Source organism: Ambystoma mexicanum, chromosome 2q (genome assembly GCF_040938575.1).
Source record: "Ambystoma mexicanum isolate Mex_15411 chromosome 2q, UKY_AmexF1_1, whole genome shotgun sequence".
Classification (NCBI taxonomy): domain Eukaryota; kingdom Metazoa; phylum Chordata; class Amphibia; order Caudata; family Ambystomatidae; genus Ambystoma; species Ambystoma mexicanum.
The window spans coordinates 201722624-201743355 of record NC_090924.1 but is presented as its reverse complement, the minus strand read 5'-3'; the positions used below and the strand labels follow the sequence as shown (position 1 = coordinate 201743355).

At 46.0% G+C, this 20732-nt stretch overlaps 1 protein-coding gene across 1 annotated transcript in view; it reads right to left on the bottom strand.

The window, feature by feature from the left end:
• Window positions 1–17993: 17993 nt before the first annotated feature.
• PDXDC1 (pyridoxal dependent decarboxylase domain containing 1) overlaps window positions 17994–20732 on the bottom strand; it is a 1210974-nt gene continuing 1208235 nt past the window's right edge. The window contains exon 23 of the mRNA XM_069647127.1: window positions 17994–19707. Coding sequence (XP_069503228.1) covers window positions 19430–19707 — 278 coding nt within the window. The 3' untranslated portion in view covers window positions 17994–19429. The remainder of the gene's footprint in view (window positions 19708–20732) is intronic.

Genomic DNA, 20732 nt, shown 5'->3' with positions numbered 1-20732 from the left:
TTACTTCCTTTACTACAGCCGATAACTGACCTCACGCCTACCAACGCTGACCCTACTGACCTAGTAGACCTATATAACCGTACCCTGCTTAATGCTATCAATACGATAGCACCACTAAAAAAATGTGCAAAGCCAAACCCTGTATGCATTTAAACTCATGGTTTACTCCTGAACTAAAAACCTTACGCAAGAACAAGAGAAATGCAGAATCTTTTTGGAAAAACTCCCCTTCAGCTATTAACAAGAACACATTTATAATAGCATCCAATACTTATAAAGAAGCTATTCTCTAAACAAAAAACACCTATAATGATTGAATTATCAAAGCTAAACCTAGTACCAAAGAGCTCTTTAACATTCTAAGAGAGGTAGAATCCCCCTCTCCTTTACCAGACACCTGTATTAAAGACACCACATTGTGCACTAACATTCAGAAGATAAGACTCGACAAAATATTAATGCTACAAATCAAAATAGAGTAAAAAAACTCAGCCTTCTCCCTGACACAGTCCAACCACTACCATCAAGTAAACAGCCCAACACTTATGAAATGTTCAACTTTTCACCTCTCTCCACTAAAGAGGTTGAGGACAATCTCAAAGCAGAAACCGTCAAGATGCCAGGGAGACATTTGCCCGGCACCCATCAACAAGGATGCAGCAAAGCACCTGGCACCCTTTATCACAACTCTTATTAACGCCTCATTTGAATCAAGCATAGACCCAATCAATTTGAAAGACGTGTGGGTTCTTCCCCTCTTAAAAAAAAACCCATGTTAGACCCAAACATCCCTACTAACTACAGACCCCTTAAAACAGTGCCATTTCTTTTAAAATTCCTGGACAGAGCAGCCTACTGGCAGATCCAGAGCTACCTAGAAAATCACAAACTCCTGGGCCTTAGGCAATCAGGTTTCTCACCAAAACACGGTATAGAAACAGCTTGGTTGACCTCAAGACTCAAACGGACAACTTATAAGACAATGGAAAACTTGCCCTCTTACTATTAGACCCATCAGCTGCATTTGACTTGGTTAACCACAAAGTCTTATGCAACCACCTTTTATCCCACTTCTCCGACAAAGCAAACACCTGGGTTAAATCCTTTCTAAATAACACTAATGCCACTTCAGTGGTGGCCTCTGAGATCTTGGCCACCAGGGAATGAGACACCACAAAATAGTCAATCCTCGAATAGGTACGGTACACATAAGAGAAATTAGAATAATCTCAGTGTCAGGGGTGAATGTTACGCCATACATCTATCAGGTTCAAGTTTGACATTGCCTTCTTGATGGGGGGGGCAACCATAGCCTCTTCTGTTGGGGACCTCGGGCCTGTTCCATCTACTGCGTTGTCTAACACAAGGTTAAAATCACCTCCCAGTATTAGATTTCCCTGCTGAAATTGCATTATTCGAAGAAATAGGTCTGCATAGAACTGGGCTTGCTGCTGATACAGGCCTTACACTGATACTATTGTAATATCCCTCCCCGCTATGCGGAGAACCATACTATCTTTCTGTCATGCCCCGCGTTCCTGCACACGGACGACTAGGGTCATCCGTTTCCATGTGGAAGTTGCCTTGGCGACTATTTCCAAGCCGCGGGACACGCCGCACTACATTTCCCAGCATTTCCCCTTTTTGCGGTCACATGACACGCCGACAGCGCGTCTCATGTCCTGGGAAAGAAACTCGTACTTAACTCAGATTGTCCATGCAACAGGTGCTCCTAAAACTAAGCAGTTAGTTGAAGTGCCCGAATCTCGTTATCCTGTTTTCTAAATCTCCTGGACCCGGCTCTTGCTTTAAGGACTATTCCATACGTCTCCTCCCTTACCATTTCTGGCGCTAAAACCCTCGACTGTTTTCCCTTTGGTAATCGAACCCCTGGCTTTGTATACGGATTGCTCTCTCCTGCTCCTGTTTGTTGTGACGCTTTCGGATTTGCTTCCTCATCACTGTACTTCCAATTAAGCTTTGTTTATCGGCTGCTATCTCCACGGACTTCCTAATTCCCCTTCAATATTCTACGTATTCTGGATTGTTTAATGGTACTTTTCATTTTGTCACAAGACATTACTCTACGCATCAACGTGACTATATGGACGCTTTCCTGATTCTACTAGTCACTACCTGGATTGCTTACCATCACTTCAGGGACGCTTTGCTGAATTGAACAAAGGATTTCTTTTTGGACATTAGCGGCGCCCTTGTGCCGTTCGGGTTAGGTGAAACCCTCCACTAACTTCTACCAACTGGGACCTTCTTCCTGCATCACCTGGTTTCCGCGGTGTGTTTGGACTCACATAAGGTTGTGGGATATCTTTCTGGCTAAGCAGGTAAGAGGGTAATTGTGGGTGGCTGGTCGCTGCATTTTGGGTAACCTTAGTTATCCTATTGAATCATTGTTTTGTTTGCTCCCTTAGCTCTGTTGTCGCTGCTCCTGCCTTTTCGCTCAAGCCCCTGGCCTGTTAGTTATTATTAAATTCCTAGAGGCTATGCTCTTGGGGGGGAAGTCTTGTTTAGCATCACGCGCAAGGTGTCCCGGAAGAATCTGGTTCGCTGCACGTTCAAGCTACCCCAGAGCGGAAGGGCTTCCCGAGAGTGGATGCTGACTGTATCCTTTACACGACTGTATCCTTTTATAAAGTTTATCTAAACTGTGACAGATTTAGGAGCCTATTCTATTTTTGCCTGTCGGTCATGGACACCGGAGCTGATCAAATGGCTACTTTGATGCAAGCCTTTGCGGCTTTGCGTACCGACATGGCATCAGCACATGCGACCCTCCATCAGCGCATGGATGTACTACAGAGTTTCGTGCAGCCACTACCACCCGATGAGGAGTTTGATGATGCTGTTGCAGCGGCAGCTCCTCCTACACCTCAAGTTCAACCTCCTGCTTCAGCCCCCATTGTACTTCCTGGACCTTTTCCCTTGGCCCCTCCGGAACGCTTTTTTGGAGATCCAAAAACATATCGGACCTTCATAAATCAGTGCCGTCTGCATTTTCTGTGTCGGCCACTGGCATTTCCTGATGCTGTTACTAAAGCAGCGTTCCTTCTTTCATATTTTGGGAGGAACAGCAGCGGCTTGGGCTAACCCGTTACTCGAAGCCAACGACCTAGCCTTGTATGATTTTGATACCCTTATTCAATCCATGAATAGAGTATTCGACATGCGTTACAATGCACAAACTTCCGACCTCGAGTTCCTTGCTATCAGCCAGGGCAAAACGGACCTTTTATCTTACCTTGCCCGCTTTAATCAGTTAGCAGCGGAAACTACATGGCCCGAACAGAAGAAAGCAGCCGTCTTCTATAAGGGACTTTCGGAAGAGTTAAAAGACACTCTATCAGTGGTACCGGCTCTACCGTCCAGTTTTCCGGAACTGGTAGACTTGGTTTTACAGGTCGATGCTAGGCTACGACAGAGACGTGGCGAACGACGTATCCCTGATCTTCGTCTTCCAGCCAAGTCAGAAACCTCCTCTTCTGCCTCTCCAGGAGAGGTCGAACCGATGCAAATAGGAGCTGTCAGAGGTCCATTAACCAAAGCCGAACGGGAACGGCGTATGGTTAAAAATCTATGTTTCTATTGCGGCCAGTCAGGCCACTACATCCGTGTATGCCCTAGGCGACCTGTCAAGACGGCGGGAAACGCCAAGACTCGTCCTTAAGCCGAGCCCTAAGGATGAGTCACCAAACGGATGGCTCGGAACAACGTTCCCCCTCCTCACACATCTACCTGGCTATGTATTTTGTGATCCCTGGTGTGGAGCCTTTCACCAATCCAGTCATGATTGATTCGGGGGCTAACGGTAACTTTATGGATATACAGTTCGCTCGATGCCATGGTTTAATGGTAGTTCCTAAGGCTAGACCTGAGGAGGTGCATGCTGTAGACGGTTCTCGTCTGGTATACGGATGGGTAACGGAACAGACAACTCCACTTTGCATGTCCACCACAGAAGGCCACACTGAATATAAAGTGTTTGACCTTATTTCGGCCCCTCAGTTTGTGATCATTCTTGGGCTCCCCTGGCTTCGGACTCACAACCCTGAAATCGACTGGATCCAACAGACGGTGCATTTTTCTTCTGTGTTTTGTACCCAACATTGTCTTCAAAACCCAGATACGACGTCCGTTTCTCCTTGTTTGGCTTTGGTGGCTAATGTCCCCTCCATTAATGCCACGCGGAGTGATCCAACGTCCGAACTGCCGACGGTATACAAGGACTTTTCTGATGTCTTTGACAAGGGACTATCAGAGAAACTCCCTCCACACCGTTGTTACGACTGCCCCATCGACTTAGTACCTGGGGCAGTGGTGCCTCACGGTCGTGTCTACTCCTTAACCGTCCAAGAAGAGGAACATCTAAAGGAGTATGTGGATAAAGCATTGCGTCTGGGACATATTCGACCTTCCCGGTCCCCTGCTGCCTCTCCCATATTTTTTGTGCCAAAAAAGGAGGGGAACCTACGCCCAGATTATAGGGCCTTGAACAAGATAACAATAAAAAACCAGTACCCACTACCCCTCATAACGGAACTACTTGACAAGATGACATCTTCCACCATTTATACCAAATTAGATCTCAGAGGGGCATATAATTTGGTTAGAATGCGAAGTGGTGATGAATGGAAAACCGCTTTTAAGACGAAGTTTGGGCTCTACGAATACTGTGTCATGCCCTTTGGGCTTTGTAAAGCCCCCGCCACTTTTCAGCACTTCGTTAACGACATCTTTGGAGACATGCTGGATTGTTATGTAGTGATCTACTTAGACGACATCCTGATATTCTCGGATTCACTCACTCAACACATCCAGCATGTCCGCTCCGTGCTGCGGCGTTTACGTACTCACTCCCTCTATGCTAAGCTAGAGAAATGTGTGTTCCACGCCGCCTCAGTTGAGTTCTTAGGGTTCCAAATATCAGCAAAAGGGGTGCTCATGTGCACTTCCAAAGTCAAAGCTGTGATGGACTGGCCGGTTCCGGACTTTGTAAAAGCGCTCCAGTCTTTTCTGGGTTTTTCTAATTTTTACTTTATTGCCTCCTTCTCTGAAATAGTGGCACCTCTTACTCGTCTCACTAGTCCCAAAGTCCCCTTTGTTTGGGACAATGAAGCCCAGTCGGCCTTTGAGGCATTAAAAAAGGCCTTCACCACAGCTCCTGTTCTACAACACCCAAACTCCTCTCTCCCTTTTATAGTGGAGGCTGATTCCTCCGCAATAGCGGTGGGGGCCATCCTGTCTCAGACCTGCCCTGCTACGCAGCAGTTGCACCCGGTGGCCTATTTCTCCCGAAAACTGTCCCCGGCTGAACGCAACTATACCGTTATGGAGAGAGAGTTTCTGGCAATTCGAGCGGCTTTCAAGGAGTGGAGGCACCATCTCCTGGGTGCTCGACACACCATAACGGTGTACTCTGACCATCGGAACCTCCAAGCTCTTTCACATGCAAAATGTACTAATGCTCGCCAAATACGTTGGCATTTGTTCTTCACACTATTCGATTTCACTGTTACATATCGCCCTGGCCTTCTACATGGGAAGGCGGATGCCCTATCCCGTGTCGGTACCGATTTTATTACCCAGGACTCGGTGTCGCCTATATTGCCCTCGGGTTCTGTAGTATGTGTCTGTTCGGTCTCCGCCTCACTCCTTGACCGAGTACGACAGTGGACCAAAGATCATGCTTCTTTTCTCAATACTTTGGATGCCCGAATCGTTACGGGTCTTCCTTATGTTCATGGGCTTTTGTATTTACCTGATGACCAAACCAGACGGAAGGCCTTGGAATGGGCACATGATACCCCGTTGGCTGCGCACCCGGGTCAGCTTAAAACCTATGACCTGTTACATCGATGGTGCTGGTGGCCGGGCATGAGGAAAGATTCTGATTCATACGTATCCAAGTGTGCGGTGTGTATTCAATGCAAGAGACAACCTGGGAAACCTTTCGGTCTATTGATGAAGATGCCTCTCCCACCACATCCGTGGCATACGGTTACTCTAGATTTCGTGGTGGAACTCCCCTTGGTCAGGGGGATGTCAACTGTGCTTGTAGTAGTGGATGTTTTCACAAAGATGGCACGGTTTATACCATGTTCTGGTCTACCTACTGCTCCATTGTTGGCTAAACTATTCTTGGATCATGTGGTACGTATCTTCGATCTTCCTACAATCATGATTTCCGATCGGGGCACCCAGTTTACCTCACGGTTCTGGAGAGCCCTTACCCATTCCTTGGGCATAGATGCACGGCTTTCATCATCCTACCACCCTCAAACGGACGGACAAACCGAACCACCAATGGCACCATGGAGCAGTACCTTCGTTGTCTGTGCTTGCAACATCAGACCGACTGGTTGTCTGTTCTGGGACAAGCAGAATTTGCTTATAATAACTCTCGGCACTCTTCAACAGGTTGTTCCCCGTTTTATGCTTTGTATGGTCTACACCCAAGGATTCTTCCGCATGTCCTACCTTCATTGGACCAGATCCCTGCTGCAAAATCTACAAGAGACACATTGGTTGCTATCCGCAATTCGATTATGTCTCATCTACTGGCTGCGCAGTCTCGGACAAAAAAACAAGTGGATAGGCATCGTTCACCTGCCCCCTCTTATGCACCGGGTGATCGTGCCTGGCTCTCGACCAAGCATCTCAACATTCGGGGTAAACGAAAGCTTTTGCCTCGCTATGTAGGTCCTTATAAGGTACTGCATTGTCTCAATCCTGTTGCAATCCGTTTGGACATTCCATCTCATTGGCGGATTCACCCTGTTTTCCATGTTTCCCTCCTCCGCCCCTTTGTACCTGGTACCCGGCTTTCTGTTGCTCCCGCTCCCATCGATGTGCAGGGGGAAGACGAATACGAAGTGCATGCTATACTGGACACTCGTCTGCGTCACGGAGTGCGATCTTACCTGATTGATTGGAAAGGTTACGGCCCCGAAGATAGAACTTGGGAACCGGCCTCAAATGTGCATGCACCCCGGCTTTTGCGTGCCTTCTTTTTGGAAAGATTGCGTGCCCGCAGGGGTAGTCGCTCTTTGCGGAGGGGTACTGTCATGCCCCGGACGACTAGGGTCATCCGTTTCCATGTGGAAGTTGCCTTGGCGACTATTTCCAAGCCGCGGGACACGCCGCACTACATTTCCCAGCATTTCCCCTTTTTGCGGTCACATGACACGCCGACAACGCGTCTCATGTCCTGGGAAAGAAACTCGTACTTAACTCAGATTGTCCATGCAACGGGTGCTCCTAAAACTAAGCAGTTAGTTGAAGTGCCCGATTCTCGTTATCCTGTTTTCTAAATCTCCTGGACCCGGCTCTTGCTTTAAGGACTATTCCATACGTCTCCTCCCTTACCATTTCTGGCGCTAAAACCCTCGACTGTTTTCCCTTTGGTAATCGAACCCCTGGCTTTGTATACGGATTGCTCTCTCCTGCTCCTGTTTGTTGTGACGCTTTCGGATTTGCTTCCTCATCACTGAACTTCCAATTAAGCTTTGTTTATCGGCTGCTATCTCCACGGACTTCCTAATTCCCCTTCAATATTCTACGTATTCTGGATTGTTTAATGGTACTTTTCATTTTGTCACAAGACACATCACTCTACGCATCAACGTGACTATATGGACGCTTTCCTGATTCTACTAGTCACTACCTGGATTGCTTACCATCACTTCAGGGACGCTTTGCTGAATTGAACAAAGGATTTCTTTTTGGACATTAGCGGCGCCCTCGTGCCGTTCGGGTTAGGTGAAACTCTGCACTAACTTCTACCAACTGGGACCTTCTTCCTGCATCACCTGGTTTCTGTGGTGTGTTTGGACTCACATAAGGTTGTGGGATATCTTTCTGGCTAAGCAGGTAAGAGAGGGTAATTGTGGGTGGCTGGTCGCTGCATTTTGGGTAACCTTAGTTATCCTATTGAATCATTGTTTTGTTTGCTCCCTTAGCTCTGTTGTCGCTGCTCCTGCCTTTTCGCTCAAGCCCCTGGCCTGTTAGTTATTATTAAATTCCTACAGGCTATGCTCTTGGGGGGGGGAAGTCTTGTTTAGCATCACGCGCAAGGTGTCCCGGAAGAATCTGGTTCGCTGCACGTTCAAGCTACCCCAGAGCGGAAGGGCTTCCCGAGAGTGGATGCTGACTGTATCCTTTACACGACTGTATCCTTTTATAAAGTTTGTCTAAACTGTGACACTTTCACCACCTTCATTTGTTCAAAATGTAAGGATTTCACCATCAGAATAGCGACCCACGATTTCTTAGTAGCTGAAGCGGCAAAGTATTGGTGGGGAAACCAGCAAGATTTCATCCTAATCTCGTTGGAGGCTAGTAGATGAGTTTCTTAGAGTAGGGCGATATCTGCTTTAAGTTCAATTAATTTTGAGAGAACCCTTTTCCGCTTTTTCAGTGAGTTAAAGGAATGGTTCGCCCAAACATTTTAATTTAAAAAATAGATAGGCAACATAAAAAAAAAACAATTGGCGTTTTTTTTTCTCGAAGTCCCCATGTAAAATTTTGAGCAATTCAAGCTCAAAGATAGCACATGGGGGCATCCATTTTGTGAAATGGATGCCCGCCGCTGTGCTCACTTTGGCTTTTGCGGCACTAATGAAGGAAAAGCCAGCCAGCTGTAGTAAACAAAAGCTACCACTGGGTGGCTTTTCCTTCATTGGTGCTGTACGCGGAGGACGGGGACCGGAGACTACAGGCAGAAAAGCTGCAGCTGCATCTCGGTAAGTGCTATTTTTTTAATAAAAATAAACACTAGCTGCGTTTTTTTTCTCTACGTTTTCCGGGCTGGAGAAGCCCGGAAAACTTAGAAATAAAACCGCAGCTTTAAAAACGTTGTATTTATGTTTGCGGTCGGTTTTGAAGCGACCGCAAACATAAATACAACGTTGTGTTTGAAAACGCTGCGGTTTTTCTTTCTAAGTTTCTCAGGCTCCTCCGGCTCGGAGGAGCATGAGAAACTTGGAAAGAAAAACCGCAGCGTTTTCAAACACAACCGCGTTGTGTTTCTGCCTGCCGTGGCCATCACTTTGGGTCTCCGGAGCACCGCAGACCCAAAGTGAAAGCCAAGGCAGGCAGAAACACAACGCGGTTGTGTTTACATGCCGCGTTGTTTCTGCCTAAATCTGATTCCCCATTTGGGGCTCTCGGGCTCCCCACGGGGGGCCCGAGAGCCCCAAATGGGAAATGCTAAATGCTGCAGTGTTTCTGCCTAAATCTGCTTTCCCATTTGGGGCTCTAGGGCTCCCCTAGACTCGGAGGAGCCTGAGAAACTCAGAAAGAAAAACCGCAGCGTTTTCAAACACAACCGCATTGTGTTTCTGCCTGCCGTGGCTATCACTTTGGGTCTCCGGTGCTCCCCCAGGAGAGCACCGGAGACCCAAAGTGAAAGCAAAGGCAGGCAGAAACACAACACGGTTGTGTTTACATGCCGCTGTGTTTCTGCCTAAATCTGATTCCCCATTTGGGGCTCTCGGGCTTCCCCTGGGGAGCCCTAGAGCCCCAAATGGGAAAGCAGATTTAGGCAGAAACACAACGCTGTTGTGTTTGAAAACGCTGCGGTTTTTCTTTCTAAGTTTCTCAGACTCGGAGGGGCCTGAGAAACTCAAAGAAAAACCGCAGCGTTTTCAAACACAACCGCATTGTGTTTCTGCCTGCCGTGGCTATCACTTTGGGTCTCCGGTGCTCCCCCAGGAGAGCACCGGAGACCCAAGTGAAAGCAAAGGCAGGCAGAAACACAACACGGTTGTGTTTACATGCCGCTGTGTTTCTGCCTAAATCTTCTTTCCCATTTGGGGCTCTAGGGCTCCCCGTGGGGAGCCCTAAAGCCCCAAATGGGAAAGCAGATTTAGGCAGAAACACTACGCGGTTGTTTTCCGCAATGCTAAATGCTGCAGTGTTTCTGCCTAAATCTGCTTTCCCCATTTGGGGCTCTAGGGCTTCCCGTGGGGAGCCCTAAAGCCCCAAATGGGAAAGCAGATTTAGGCAGGAACACAACGCGGTTGTGTTTGAAAACACAGCGGTTTTTCTTTTTAAGTTTCTCAGGCTCGGAGGAGCCTGAGAAACTTAGAAAGAAAAACCGCAGCGTTTTCAAACACAATAACTTTGTATTTATGTTTGCGGTCACTTCAAAAGCGACCGCAAACATAAATACAACGTTTTTAAAGCTGCTGTTTTATTTCTAAGTTTTCCGGGCTCCTACAGCCCGGAAAACTTAGAAAAAAAACGCAGCTAGTGCTTATTTTATAAAAAAAATAAATAGCACTTACCGAGATGCAGCTGCAGCTTTTCTGCCTGTAGTCTCCTGTCCGCGTCCTCCAAGTCCCGGCACCAATGAAGGAAAAGCCACCCAGTGGTAGCTTTTGTTTACTACAGCTGGCTGGCTTTTCCTTCATTAGTGCCGCAAAAGCCAGCACAGGCGGGCAGCCATTTCACAAAATGGATGCGCCCATGTGCTTGCTTTTTCAATTGTTGAGCTTGAATTGCTCAAAACTTTACATAGGTACTTCGAAGAAAAAAAAACGCCAATCGTTTTTTTTTATGTTGCCTATCTATTTTTTAAATAACATTTTTTGGGCGAACCATTCCTTTAAGCACCTGGGCATTTATGGATACTATCTTTATGTCAGCCATAGGCTATTCCATCTACTTGTGTACTAATCATTCTTTCCACCTTGCAGTATGCCCAATCATTAGTCCCGCACAGATTTGCCTGTACCCCTAAACATGTCCCATCGCGTCCACCAGGGCGGATCCCCCTCAATCGCTCGAGGTAGAAGACTTTTCCAGAACTTTTTCTGGATATGTCCACACTCTGAGGAAACAAAGAGAAAAACAAACAAAAAGGAAAGGGGAGAAAAGAGAAGGAAAAGAAAAATATGGTATATGAAGAACTGTCCAAACATTCCCTTGAGGGGTCAACATCAAGCACTTGCTTGATTCAGGGCACGTGTTCCTACCGCCCTTCCGGATATCATAGCCGCTAAATAGTGAACCTGCTGCTGCCTTCATGATCGTGCTTCTCATGAAGCAGCTTTACACCACCAATGATTCGTGGTTCCAGGACCTTGCAAGGACCTTATATCGTTTTACGAAAAGTTGAGATGCGCCTCGGTTCGTATCTCGCCATTCAGTCTGGTGCTTCTCCATCTCCACTATGTTCTTTCCTGTCCATTGATGGCCTCCGTCTATCTCGGCATCTGCTTTTCCTTGACTTTCACTGTGTCCAGGGAGCCGACGAGGATATTGGTGCCTGTTCTTCTGGGATTATCAGGGTTTCCACCACTGCTCTTAGTGTTGTGAATTGGCGCTGGGTTCCCCCTATCTGACACAGGATCGGAAACGGATATCCCCATATATAGCGGATGCCTTTTTCAGCTAACCATGTAGTCAGTGGCTTCATTTGCCTACGGCATTGTATCGTTCCCTGGGCCAGGCTTGGAATAGCAATATGTGTGCTCCTCGGAATAGCAGGTCGCCCAATGTTCTGGCTTTGTGAAAGAGGTCCTTTGTTTTAAATAGATGGACACGCACTAGGGCATCCGGGGTAAGGTTCTGTCTCATCTGCTAGTTGGAAAACACTGTGCGCGGACTAGTGTTCGATCTGCTGTGTCATCTCCAAGAATCTCTCGTAATAGATCTTGCACATATCCCTCCAAGTCCCGATCTGGGTTGTGTCTCGGTATTCCTCTGATTCTTATGTTGTTCCTTCGGGAACAGCAGCATCTTCAAGTTCCTCTTCAGCTGTCCGCCTATAGGTTTCCAACGCTGCCACCCTTTGTTCGAGCTGATCCTGGATTTGTGTTTGCTCACAAAAGGCTGTCTCTAGGTCGTCCAGTTTTGATTAGTTCTGTTGAACTGTGTGAGATAACTCTTGGAACGAGCTTTAGAGATCAATTGCTGATGCCGCCATGTCTTTCTGTAGTGATTGAAAAAGGCGCAAAATATCCCCTTTAGTGGCAGCCTGGGCTTCTTTCTCCCATGTGGATGGTGATTCAGGTACGGGCTTCAGGTGATGGGGCATGTCCCTGATGGAGGCTCCCGACTTCTCCTTTGCTTCAGCTTGCCCATGTGAGGGAGGAGGCCTAGCTGTTGTCTTGACAGCAGAGTCGGGGCGGGAGAGTTGCTATAGCTGACTTCTAACTTTGGATCCGTGGGAGGGCGAGAGGTCCTGTATCACCAGTTTGTCACCTGTCTGCTTAACTACCAGATGGAGAGAGAGAGATCTACTACTCCATGCAGAGCGCACCGACCTGGAATGAGTGTTTGTTGCTATCGCTATTGATCCTGCACCTGCCAAAGGACATTCGTGGAGGCTAATCTCTAATGCTTCCTTTATGCCTCTCTTCCAGAGTGGGTATGCCCTGGTTTCTGTAGTCCGTGTGCGCAGTGTGACTGCTATCTGCACAAGGGTTGATATTAGTATTGGGTCAGGGCCACGTTCACTCTGTCCTTGCTTGAGCTTGTAGTTAGCTGAATGTAGTCAGAAGTCTATGGCAGCTGTTGTGCCCCCCCCTTTCACCCAGCTCCGCTGCACAGGCTGTTTTATGGCAACCCCTCTAGTGCCAGCTATTTTACAACACCTCTCTTCTTTGAGCGTCCCCCAATCAATGTACTATTTTCGAGATGCGCTTCTCTCACGGCTGTGAGGAGAGAGCAGGAGAATTGCCCCCCCCCACGCTTCCAGACTCGCAACAACCAGTGTGTACCTGTAGTCTCGGGCGGGGGTCGGCCCTGTGTGACTTTTGTTCCTCGTCAAGCCGCGTAGTATAATGCGTGTTGTGCTTCGTTAAGTCTGGAGCAGCAGGCTTGCCGAGCTCCCGTTGACGCTCTCAGCTCGGGTTCTGATGGGTTGTGGGAGGTATTCCTCACAGCTTCATGGTCGCACTGTCCGGGTTGGATTCATTCCATTTCATTTGTAATTCTCATAGTGCTGGTGTCTCTGTCACTCCTCTTTCCCCGCCGCTCCAAGTTCCAGCGGCCATCTTTGTTTGTCGCAGTTTTCGTCTGGAACAAACAGGCAGAATTCTCCATCCTTTCTGTCCCTCAAGGTCTGGAGTTCCTCACATTGACGGTTGACATCTTCTGCCGCAGGAGATTATTAAAATAGTGATTCTACATGCAGTATTTCGGAAAGCAGCAGACGGGGAAGTTTACAGGGCTGCAGGGCCTCAGAGGTTACATCTCCATTAAGCTCCAGCCAGGCCACGCCCTGCAACAGAAATCTCCCAGCCCCTACTCTTCGACCTTTACAACTTGTCCAGAACAGGACTGCAAGACTGGTCTTTGGCCTCAAGCCCCAGGATCGTATCTCTCTAGCACTGACATCATTTCACTGGCTCCCCGTGGCTGCAAGGATCAACTTCAAGACCCTCTGCATCGTCCACAAGGCTTTCTGGGCGGGGCCTGGGACTGCTCTACCTCCAACTTTCTTTTTCAAAACATCTTCCTTCTTGAGCGCTCTGCGCATCCACCTCCCTCTCTGAGGGTCAGACGCTTCTGCAAGCAGAGAGTTGGGGGCAGATATATCTCCTTGGCTGGGGCCTCCTTCTGGAATACTTCCCTCCCTCTGTCAAACTTGAGCAGAACCACCTCTGGTTCTGGAAGCAACTCAAGACCTTCCTTTGGCGTCAGCTTTCTCTCTTCCTGTCCCCTGCTGATGCACCTGACAGCTCTGCGCACTGGTCACCCCCTGAAATCTGGCCCAGACACCTGCATGTCCAGTTGCCCTCACACTGCCTACGGGCTCGCCAGCACTTAAGGGTCTGTATTTGCAACCCTACAGTCCCTTCTCTCTGCATTTATGAGTCACCCGCTGGCTGCACTTGTGAGATAACTGGAATGACCCCTTCCCCTCCCCCTGGCACTTCTCTCCTTCCCTTTTGCCCACACCTGTGCGATCTGACTGACACAAGGCCTAGTAAGATAGTTCTTCCGTCCTCCCTTTTTTCCCCCCTCCTTGTCATATCGCGCCTAGAAACACTTGTGTACAGGCGCGTTATAAATGCCATATCAGATCATAGTAAAGCAATGGATGCAGAAGCACTAGATGTGCCTTAATTATGCTAAAACAGAGCTGTTCGTCTTTAGCTCTGCCCACTTGAGAACTAAATTAGATTCAAGGTACGATAACAATCGTTTAGAAGGATGTATCCTAAAAACGCGACCAAAAGTGAAAACACTTGGTACCTACCTGGATTGTTCTGCCAGCTCGGAGGCTTAAGTGAATGGAGTTGTACATAACACCCATTATTACTTGAAACCTTTAAGGAAAATAACACCATTGGTATCTGACAATAACTGCAAAACCCTGGCTAGAGCTACCATCTTATCCAGAATGGATTATTGTAATGCTCTGCGGGGTGCTTCAAAAAAAACCCTGCATGCCCTCCAAACAGTACAAAAATATTCAGTTTGCATCATAAAGCAAGTGCCACGAGGAGAACATATTACTGACCGTTAGGGAGAATTCTCTCTTTAGGCTGAATTTCCTAACCTAGTGAGTCCCCCAGCAGCTTTGCTGGATTTCTGGAGTTTGTTTTTTTCTCCTGCCAAGAGTGAGACTCTTTTTCTCCCACTCTTGGACATGATTTATGGTGTTCTTTTCACTGTTAATGTGTTTTATGGGCTATGGGGTCCTTTACTCCATAGGGTCTCATGTGTTTTTTCTATGTGTGTTACACAGCACCCTCCGTGCAGTGACACAGAGGTGTCATAGTGACACCCCACCATAGACTCCATACCCTGGGACTGACTACTGTCTCCCAGGGCATGTAAAGTCATCATTGGCTTTACTAATCCCAAATTATTAACAGAAACCAGTACAAACCATCATATTGTGGACGTACTGGTTGACGCAATTCAATTGCCCCGGGGTCTGTTAGTCGAGGGGGCACGTCTCCGTCTCCCCTGATCGAGTTTTGGCTGGTGGCAGTGGATACTACTTTTTATATTCGACCGCAAATATATTCCTATGGGATTTTCCCATTGTTCGAGGCTACCAACTTTAATTATTTAATTCTCATAGCCTCGAACATACCGCCGGTTTATTTATTTAATATTAATTCGCCGGTTGGTATTTTCTTCCAGGACTCTATTCTAAAATGGCGTTTGTGTTCTCTTCTGTGACTCCAACCCAAGTCGAGCCCTTTGTTCCACTTTTTGGCGGGGTTCTCCACAGAAGCCTCCAAAAGTGGTGCCACTCTGTCTGGCTACCACAGAGGGTGTGGGAGGGGCTTTAGGGACCCTGGACTGAGTTACCTTGGTAACTCAAGTCGCACTCTTGTGTGATTGGCCCAAGTGGTGAGCCGGCCGGCTCACCACTTAGCATGGTTGATTGACAGCTAGGCTGAGTGAATGGGGGTGTGCTGCATAAAAGCAGGGCTTTGGGGACTGGAACTTCAGAAGTCGCCACAGGACCTGAGAATCCGACGAGGGAGAAGCTGAGCTGACCTACCACGACGACACCACCTGTGGAGCCTTGTGGAACCGACTCACCACTTCCCGACGGCAGAGAAGATCTCCCGGCTGGAGAGGCTTGTTCCCCTGACTGGTGGGCACAACCAGTTGACCTACTTCTCTTCGCACCCCAGACCGGCTTGTGGTCGAATTGCCCATGCCAAGCACCCCGGCAACCGGATAGCCACTTACCACTGGACCGCGAACTAAAGGACTGTTCCTTTTAACTGAGAACTCTGCGGCTGGTTTCTTCCCTGGCAGTGCAACGGACTCCTGTCTTCCTCCCCGACGAGATCCTCTCTTCCCACGGACGAAGCACCGACTTGCATCGGCTGCCAGGAACAACTGCCCCCGCTGGAGTATTCTCACCACTTTAAGGTACCGTGTCCGCCAGGCCTCCCTTTCTAAAGATTGCTACAAGCTAATAATAATCCCTTAACTTTCTGGACTGGGATGGCCGCCTTGACCTAACTGGTCCCTTTCTTTGGTCCAACTCCTTTTTTGAACCGCTACAAGACTTTTGTGCACTGCAACCGTGTGACCTTGGACACATTTCGTTTTGATCCTCTTAAAGTGGATCCGGCCTACTGACACTAAACTCACGGTGTTACTTTGCCTTCCTCTCTTGTGGTGTTCGTGAAAAAGTGTTGGGATCGGTTTCAATTTATTCTCTGCTTTTCTCTCCCTTTTAAAAATGAATTATTAGAGTGCCATCTACGTTAAGCGCTCACCGCTGTCTGAAAATAATTGGGGCTTTACTTAAGACTTGTCTAATATTCTTCTAAGGTAGTGTATATCTTTTAGTGACCGTGTTTTTGAATTGCTTACTATTAGTGCCTGTGTGTTTCTCTAGATGTGGTTTTAAATAAATAATTATATCTCTTTTACACCAAGCCCTGGTCAGTGTTTACTTGTTCTACTGTGTTCCTTTGACCTATTGTGAATACTTTGTATACTGCCTAACACTTCTTGAGGGAAGTCTGACTGCTCAGCCACAGCTACCAAGTGAATCTGTGTGGTACAGACTGCTACCAAGTGGGTTTACTGCCAAACACCTGTAGTCTTAAATCTTTTGCATTGGTCCCAGAGGGAACTGCACAGGTTTCTGCCTAACACTGACCATCAAAAATCTCTCCATTGGCTGCCAATCAGGGCTAGAATACTTTTAAAGATGTTGTTCACAAAGCAATTTATGGCATAGCTCCAGATTATCTAAAAAAGAGAATCATTCTCTATCAACCGAAACGGAAATCTTAGATCAAATAACACCATGTTACTAACATCGGCCCTCATCCCAAGAAAATGAAAGCCAATGGCAAATCCTTCTCTCACATATCATCTTTGGCTTGAAACACCCGTCCACCAGATTTGCATCTTGAAAGCAATCTCATTATTCAGAAAAATCTTGAAAACTCCGTTATTCGAATAAACCAAATATGACAACCTTACTTTGCCCATGATCTTTCTACTGTTCTGTGTTTCATGTTTGTGTCTTGAGTGTTTATGTGCTCCACGCCGGGATGCTTGTCAAGTTATCAGTGTGTAATAAAATGAATATAAATAAATACATGTTTACTTCTTCCAATTGGTCAGTTAAAATAGTAGTGTCTTACTCTGGTACTACGTGCACTACTGGCCCAAACATATCCATGGAGCTGTGAGGGTAAAAGCAGAGGCGTAAGATCTTTTTCCTATTATTTATTGGGAGTATATGTACTCCCCTATTTTAATTTTTGGGGACTATTTGCCAATTTTTAAAGAGTAAAAGTGGCTGATGCACCCCTTTTTTGTAAGGCTGGCTGAAACTGAAGGGTATGCCAAGGACATTGACGTGCATGTTTGTGGCTAGAGAAACTGCCTGGCGAGGACATGGATGGCACTTTGGGTTTAGGTAAAAATATAGATCACAAATACGCTTGCCATTTATGGTGCAAGAGCACCGCTAAAACCAAACCTGCAAATGAAGCACAGATTATTAAATGCAATTGGTTTGTTTCTCTTGAAAATAAGCCAATATTAAAGATGGCACAATCTGAACAAACTTTATTAACAAAGCATAGGCAGTTCTATTCCACCAGAAAAAGAAATGTGAATTTCACAATTCCAAATATAAAAAAACTGTAAAAATTGGTTTTCTTTTAATATATATATATATATTTATATATATGAATAGTTTTACCCCCCGCCCCTCAATAAAGTTACCAAAATTAATATACTTCATTGCACCAACAAACAAAACAAAGTGACAGGGATGACGAACTCATTGTCCATTTTCATTTAAAAATACAAAAACATTGCGCTTTTAGATTCAGCAAATAAAGTATTTATAGGCCTGAAATACCATTGATAAAAATATTAGAAACCTAATAAAAAAGGATCAACTGAAGCTCCCCAACACCAATCAACAAGTTCAAGTTAAAGATCATCTGAACAGTGTATTTGACGAGCATATTTGCTTCAGGACTCATTTGAGATGAAAATCAAAAAGCATTTTCTTAAAGACATACCGTTGACACAGAGTAAACTTTTATGACATCAGGAACATTTTTATGCGTGGATTCAACATTGGGTGCTCAATGAAAGGATAAAACTTTCAGAACAATAATTGTTCACAAAGGTTATATTCATAACAAAGCCAAGTGCAATTAAGTTGTGTAGTGGTAGGCAAAGAGAGCTGTTATTTCGAAGGTGCCATAGAGTGGCTTTCAGCCCCCAGAAGCCTCATACAATAATATAAACTTGAACATTTAAGAGAGGAAACATGATGCAGCTCAAGGAAAGGCACCATTGTTTACAGAAGTTTTCAAATAAATAGTTCTTGGCGAGAATGTAATGTACATTCGTTTTATTTCTCACTGACATTTCTTGCATAACCCACATTACACAAAAAGTGTAGGAAACTAGGTTATATTGTACAGTAGGAAAGAGAAAAAAGATGTAAGGGAGAATTGGTTTTCTACTTGAGGCATTCATACTAACTTTAGTATCAAATCGATGTTAATTTGCTCCATCAAGTGTCATTTCAAGTGGCAGTGTCGTGAACAAAACGACTGCCCCACTCCACCCAGAGAGCTTGGTAACCCCGTAGACATGTGTCAAAGAGGGGAGACCCTGAATAGTGCGTTATGCCCTGCAACCAAGGGCTGCTTGATACATCCCTGCCTAGAGGTGGAAAAAAGAAGGTCTAAGGCAACATGCATCAACTAGTTTTGCTAGAAGATGCCAGAACATCTTGCTAGTGTGTTTGGCCAGGAAGTAATCTGCTGTGTGGATGGATGCATTTTGGGGGCCATGAACCCTCCCCTCCTCCCCGGATTCGCAGACCATTACTATCCTTGGTAACAACTATGTTCTATGAAAATAGAGTCTGTAACATTTAAAATATAAAGTTTCAAACAGAAGACTATTGTAGTGTTTACTGCCGGCTTCACCAGGTCGCAATAATGATTCGGGAATTGTAAAACTGGAAGGTGTGTACCTGAAATATATATTTCCAACATAATACCAGGTTGCAAAGGCTTAGTTATCCAAATGTAACTCTATACAACCAAAGTTTGGCTGGAAGTTTCATTTACTGAAAGAGAGCTGGACGTCGTCAAATACAAAGCAAACAGTATATTAGAATACAAGTCATGCAAATTTTGGACTGTCATGTGACAGGATAATGGTTTTTGTCAATGCTGAAATTAATTTACAAGCAGCAGATAAAACGATGCTCGTTAAGCAAATTCCGTAAAATACACTGACCAGCTTACGGAAAAGAATGACTTCAATCAATTCTTTAGTGCAAATGTTACCCTTTATATGAATTACAGTAGCTGTTACTGTACTATCTTGTGGCACTGTTCACATTTTAAACCTATGTTTAACACCCCCAAAAATTAAGGGAAGCTCTAGTTTTGTCTGTTAAAAAAGTCTTTATCATGAAGGGCCAGACGTATTAACTTAGGCTTGCTGGTTCCTCTTTAGTGCCGCTGTTGTCACATAATTTAGACTTATCACTTGGGGCCTCCTCCTCCTCTGTTTGAGTTGCCAGCACAGTTGTATCGCCATTCTGATTTGGTGACTCTTCCTCAGACTCAGCCGATGCTGGCATCGGTAGAATAGCCGTAAAAGAAGACTGTTGCGAGGTCTTCTCCACTTCCTCAGTGTAGCTAATAGAACTGGTCTCACTGAAACCATCAAAGCTCCTCAGAGACCTTTTAAAGTACTTCTGACCTGCAAAACAAAACATAGATATGAGCATATAATGCCCAGATTTCTGCAAGCTATACATTTGAAACCAGGCAAATAGGTCTAGGAGAAATGCCTACTATACATCTTTCTTTCAAAACAAATAACCTCAATGTACATAATGTTATCACACTTGAGCAACAATTAAAATAAGTCTTAATATCTAAAATAACAACAAAAATAAATTGCTGAATTCAAAAGCACAATAAATGAAAACAGCACAGGCCTCTCCTTCTACTTACAGCCCCTCTTATGGTGGTGTGACGATTTCCCTCAAGCCAAGACTCAAGTCAACTACTTTCAAACTCAAGGATTTTATAAAAGAACAAGTTACTTTCCCCTGGTAATGTTCTTTCTGATGGATGTTTCTCCCACGGATTCCTCATTTAATATATAGTCCCCATGCTTTGCAGCACTCTCAGAAACCTTTTCCCACTTTTCAGCAAGGGCGCCGATCGGGTCATCATCTTTATGACCGGATGTGACGTTGATGCCAGTATAAAAAGCGCGCTCAACCCCCAGTGACCTTAATTGTAATGTTGTAGGCTGGGCGGGCGATTAGGAATCCGTGGGAGGCACATCCATCAGAAAGAATGTTACCAGGGGAAAGTAATTTGCTCTGGTAATGGATTGTGTCCTCCCACAGATTCCTAATCCTAGATAAACTCCCAAAGTAGTAAAACAATGCAAGGAGAACTCCATGGCGATTATTTCACCACTTGTTGAAGGACAGCCCTGCAAAAACGTGACTTGAGGATACGGTGTCCAGGCAATAGTGTTTTCTGAACGTGTGTACGAAGGACCACGTTGTGGCCCGATGAACATCCATTACAGATACCCCTTTTTGAAGAGCCAGCTAGCTGCCAAACCCATAGAGGAGTCTCTGCTGAGTCCTTCAGGAATTTGCTTACCTGCTTACCTGTAGAAACACAAAGCACTATCCATCTTGAAAAATGGTCTGCTTTGCTATTCCTTTGCCCGTTTTTGCCCGGTATAACTAATGAACAGTT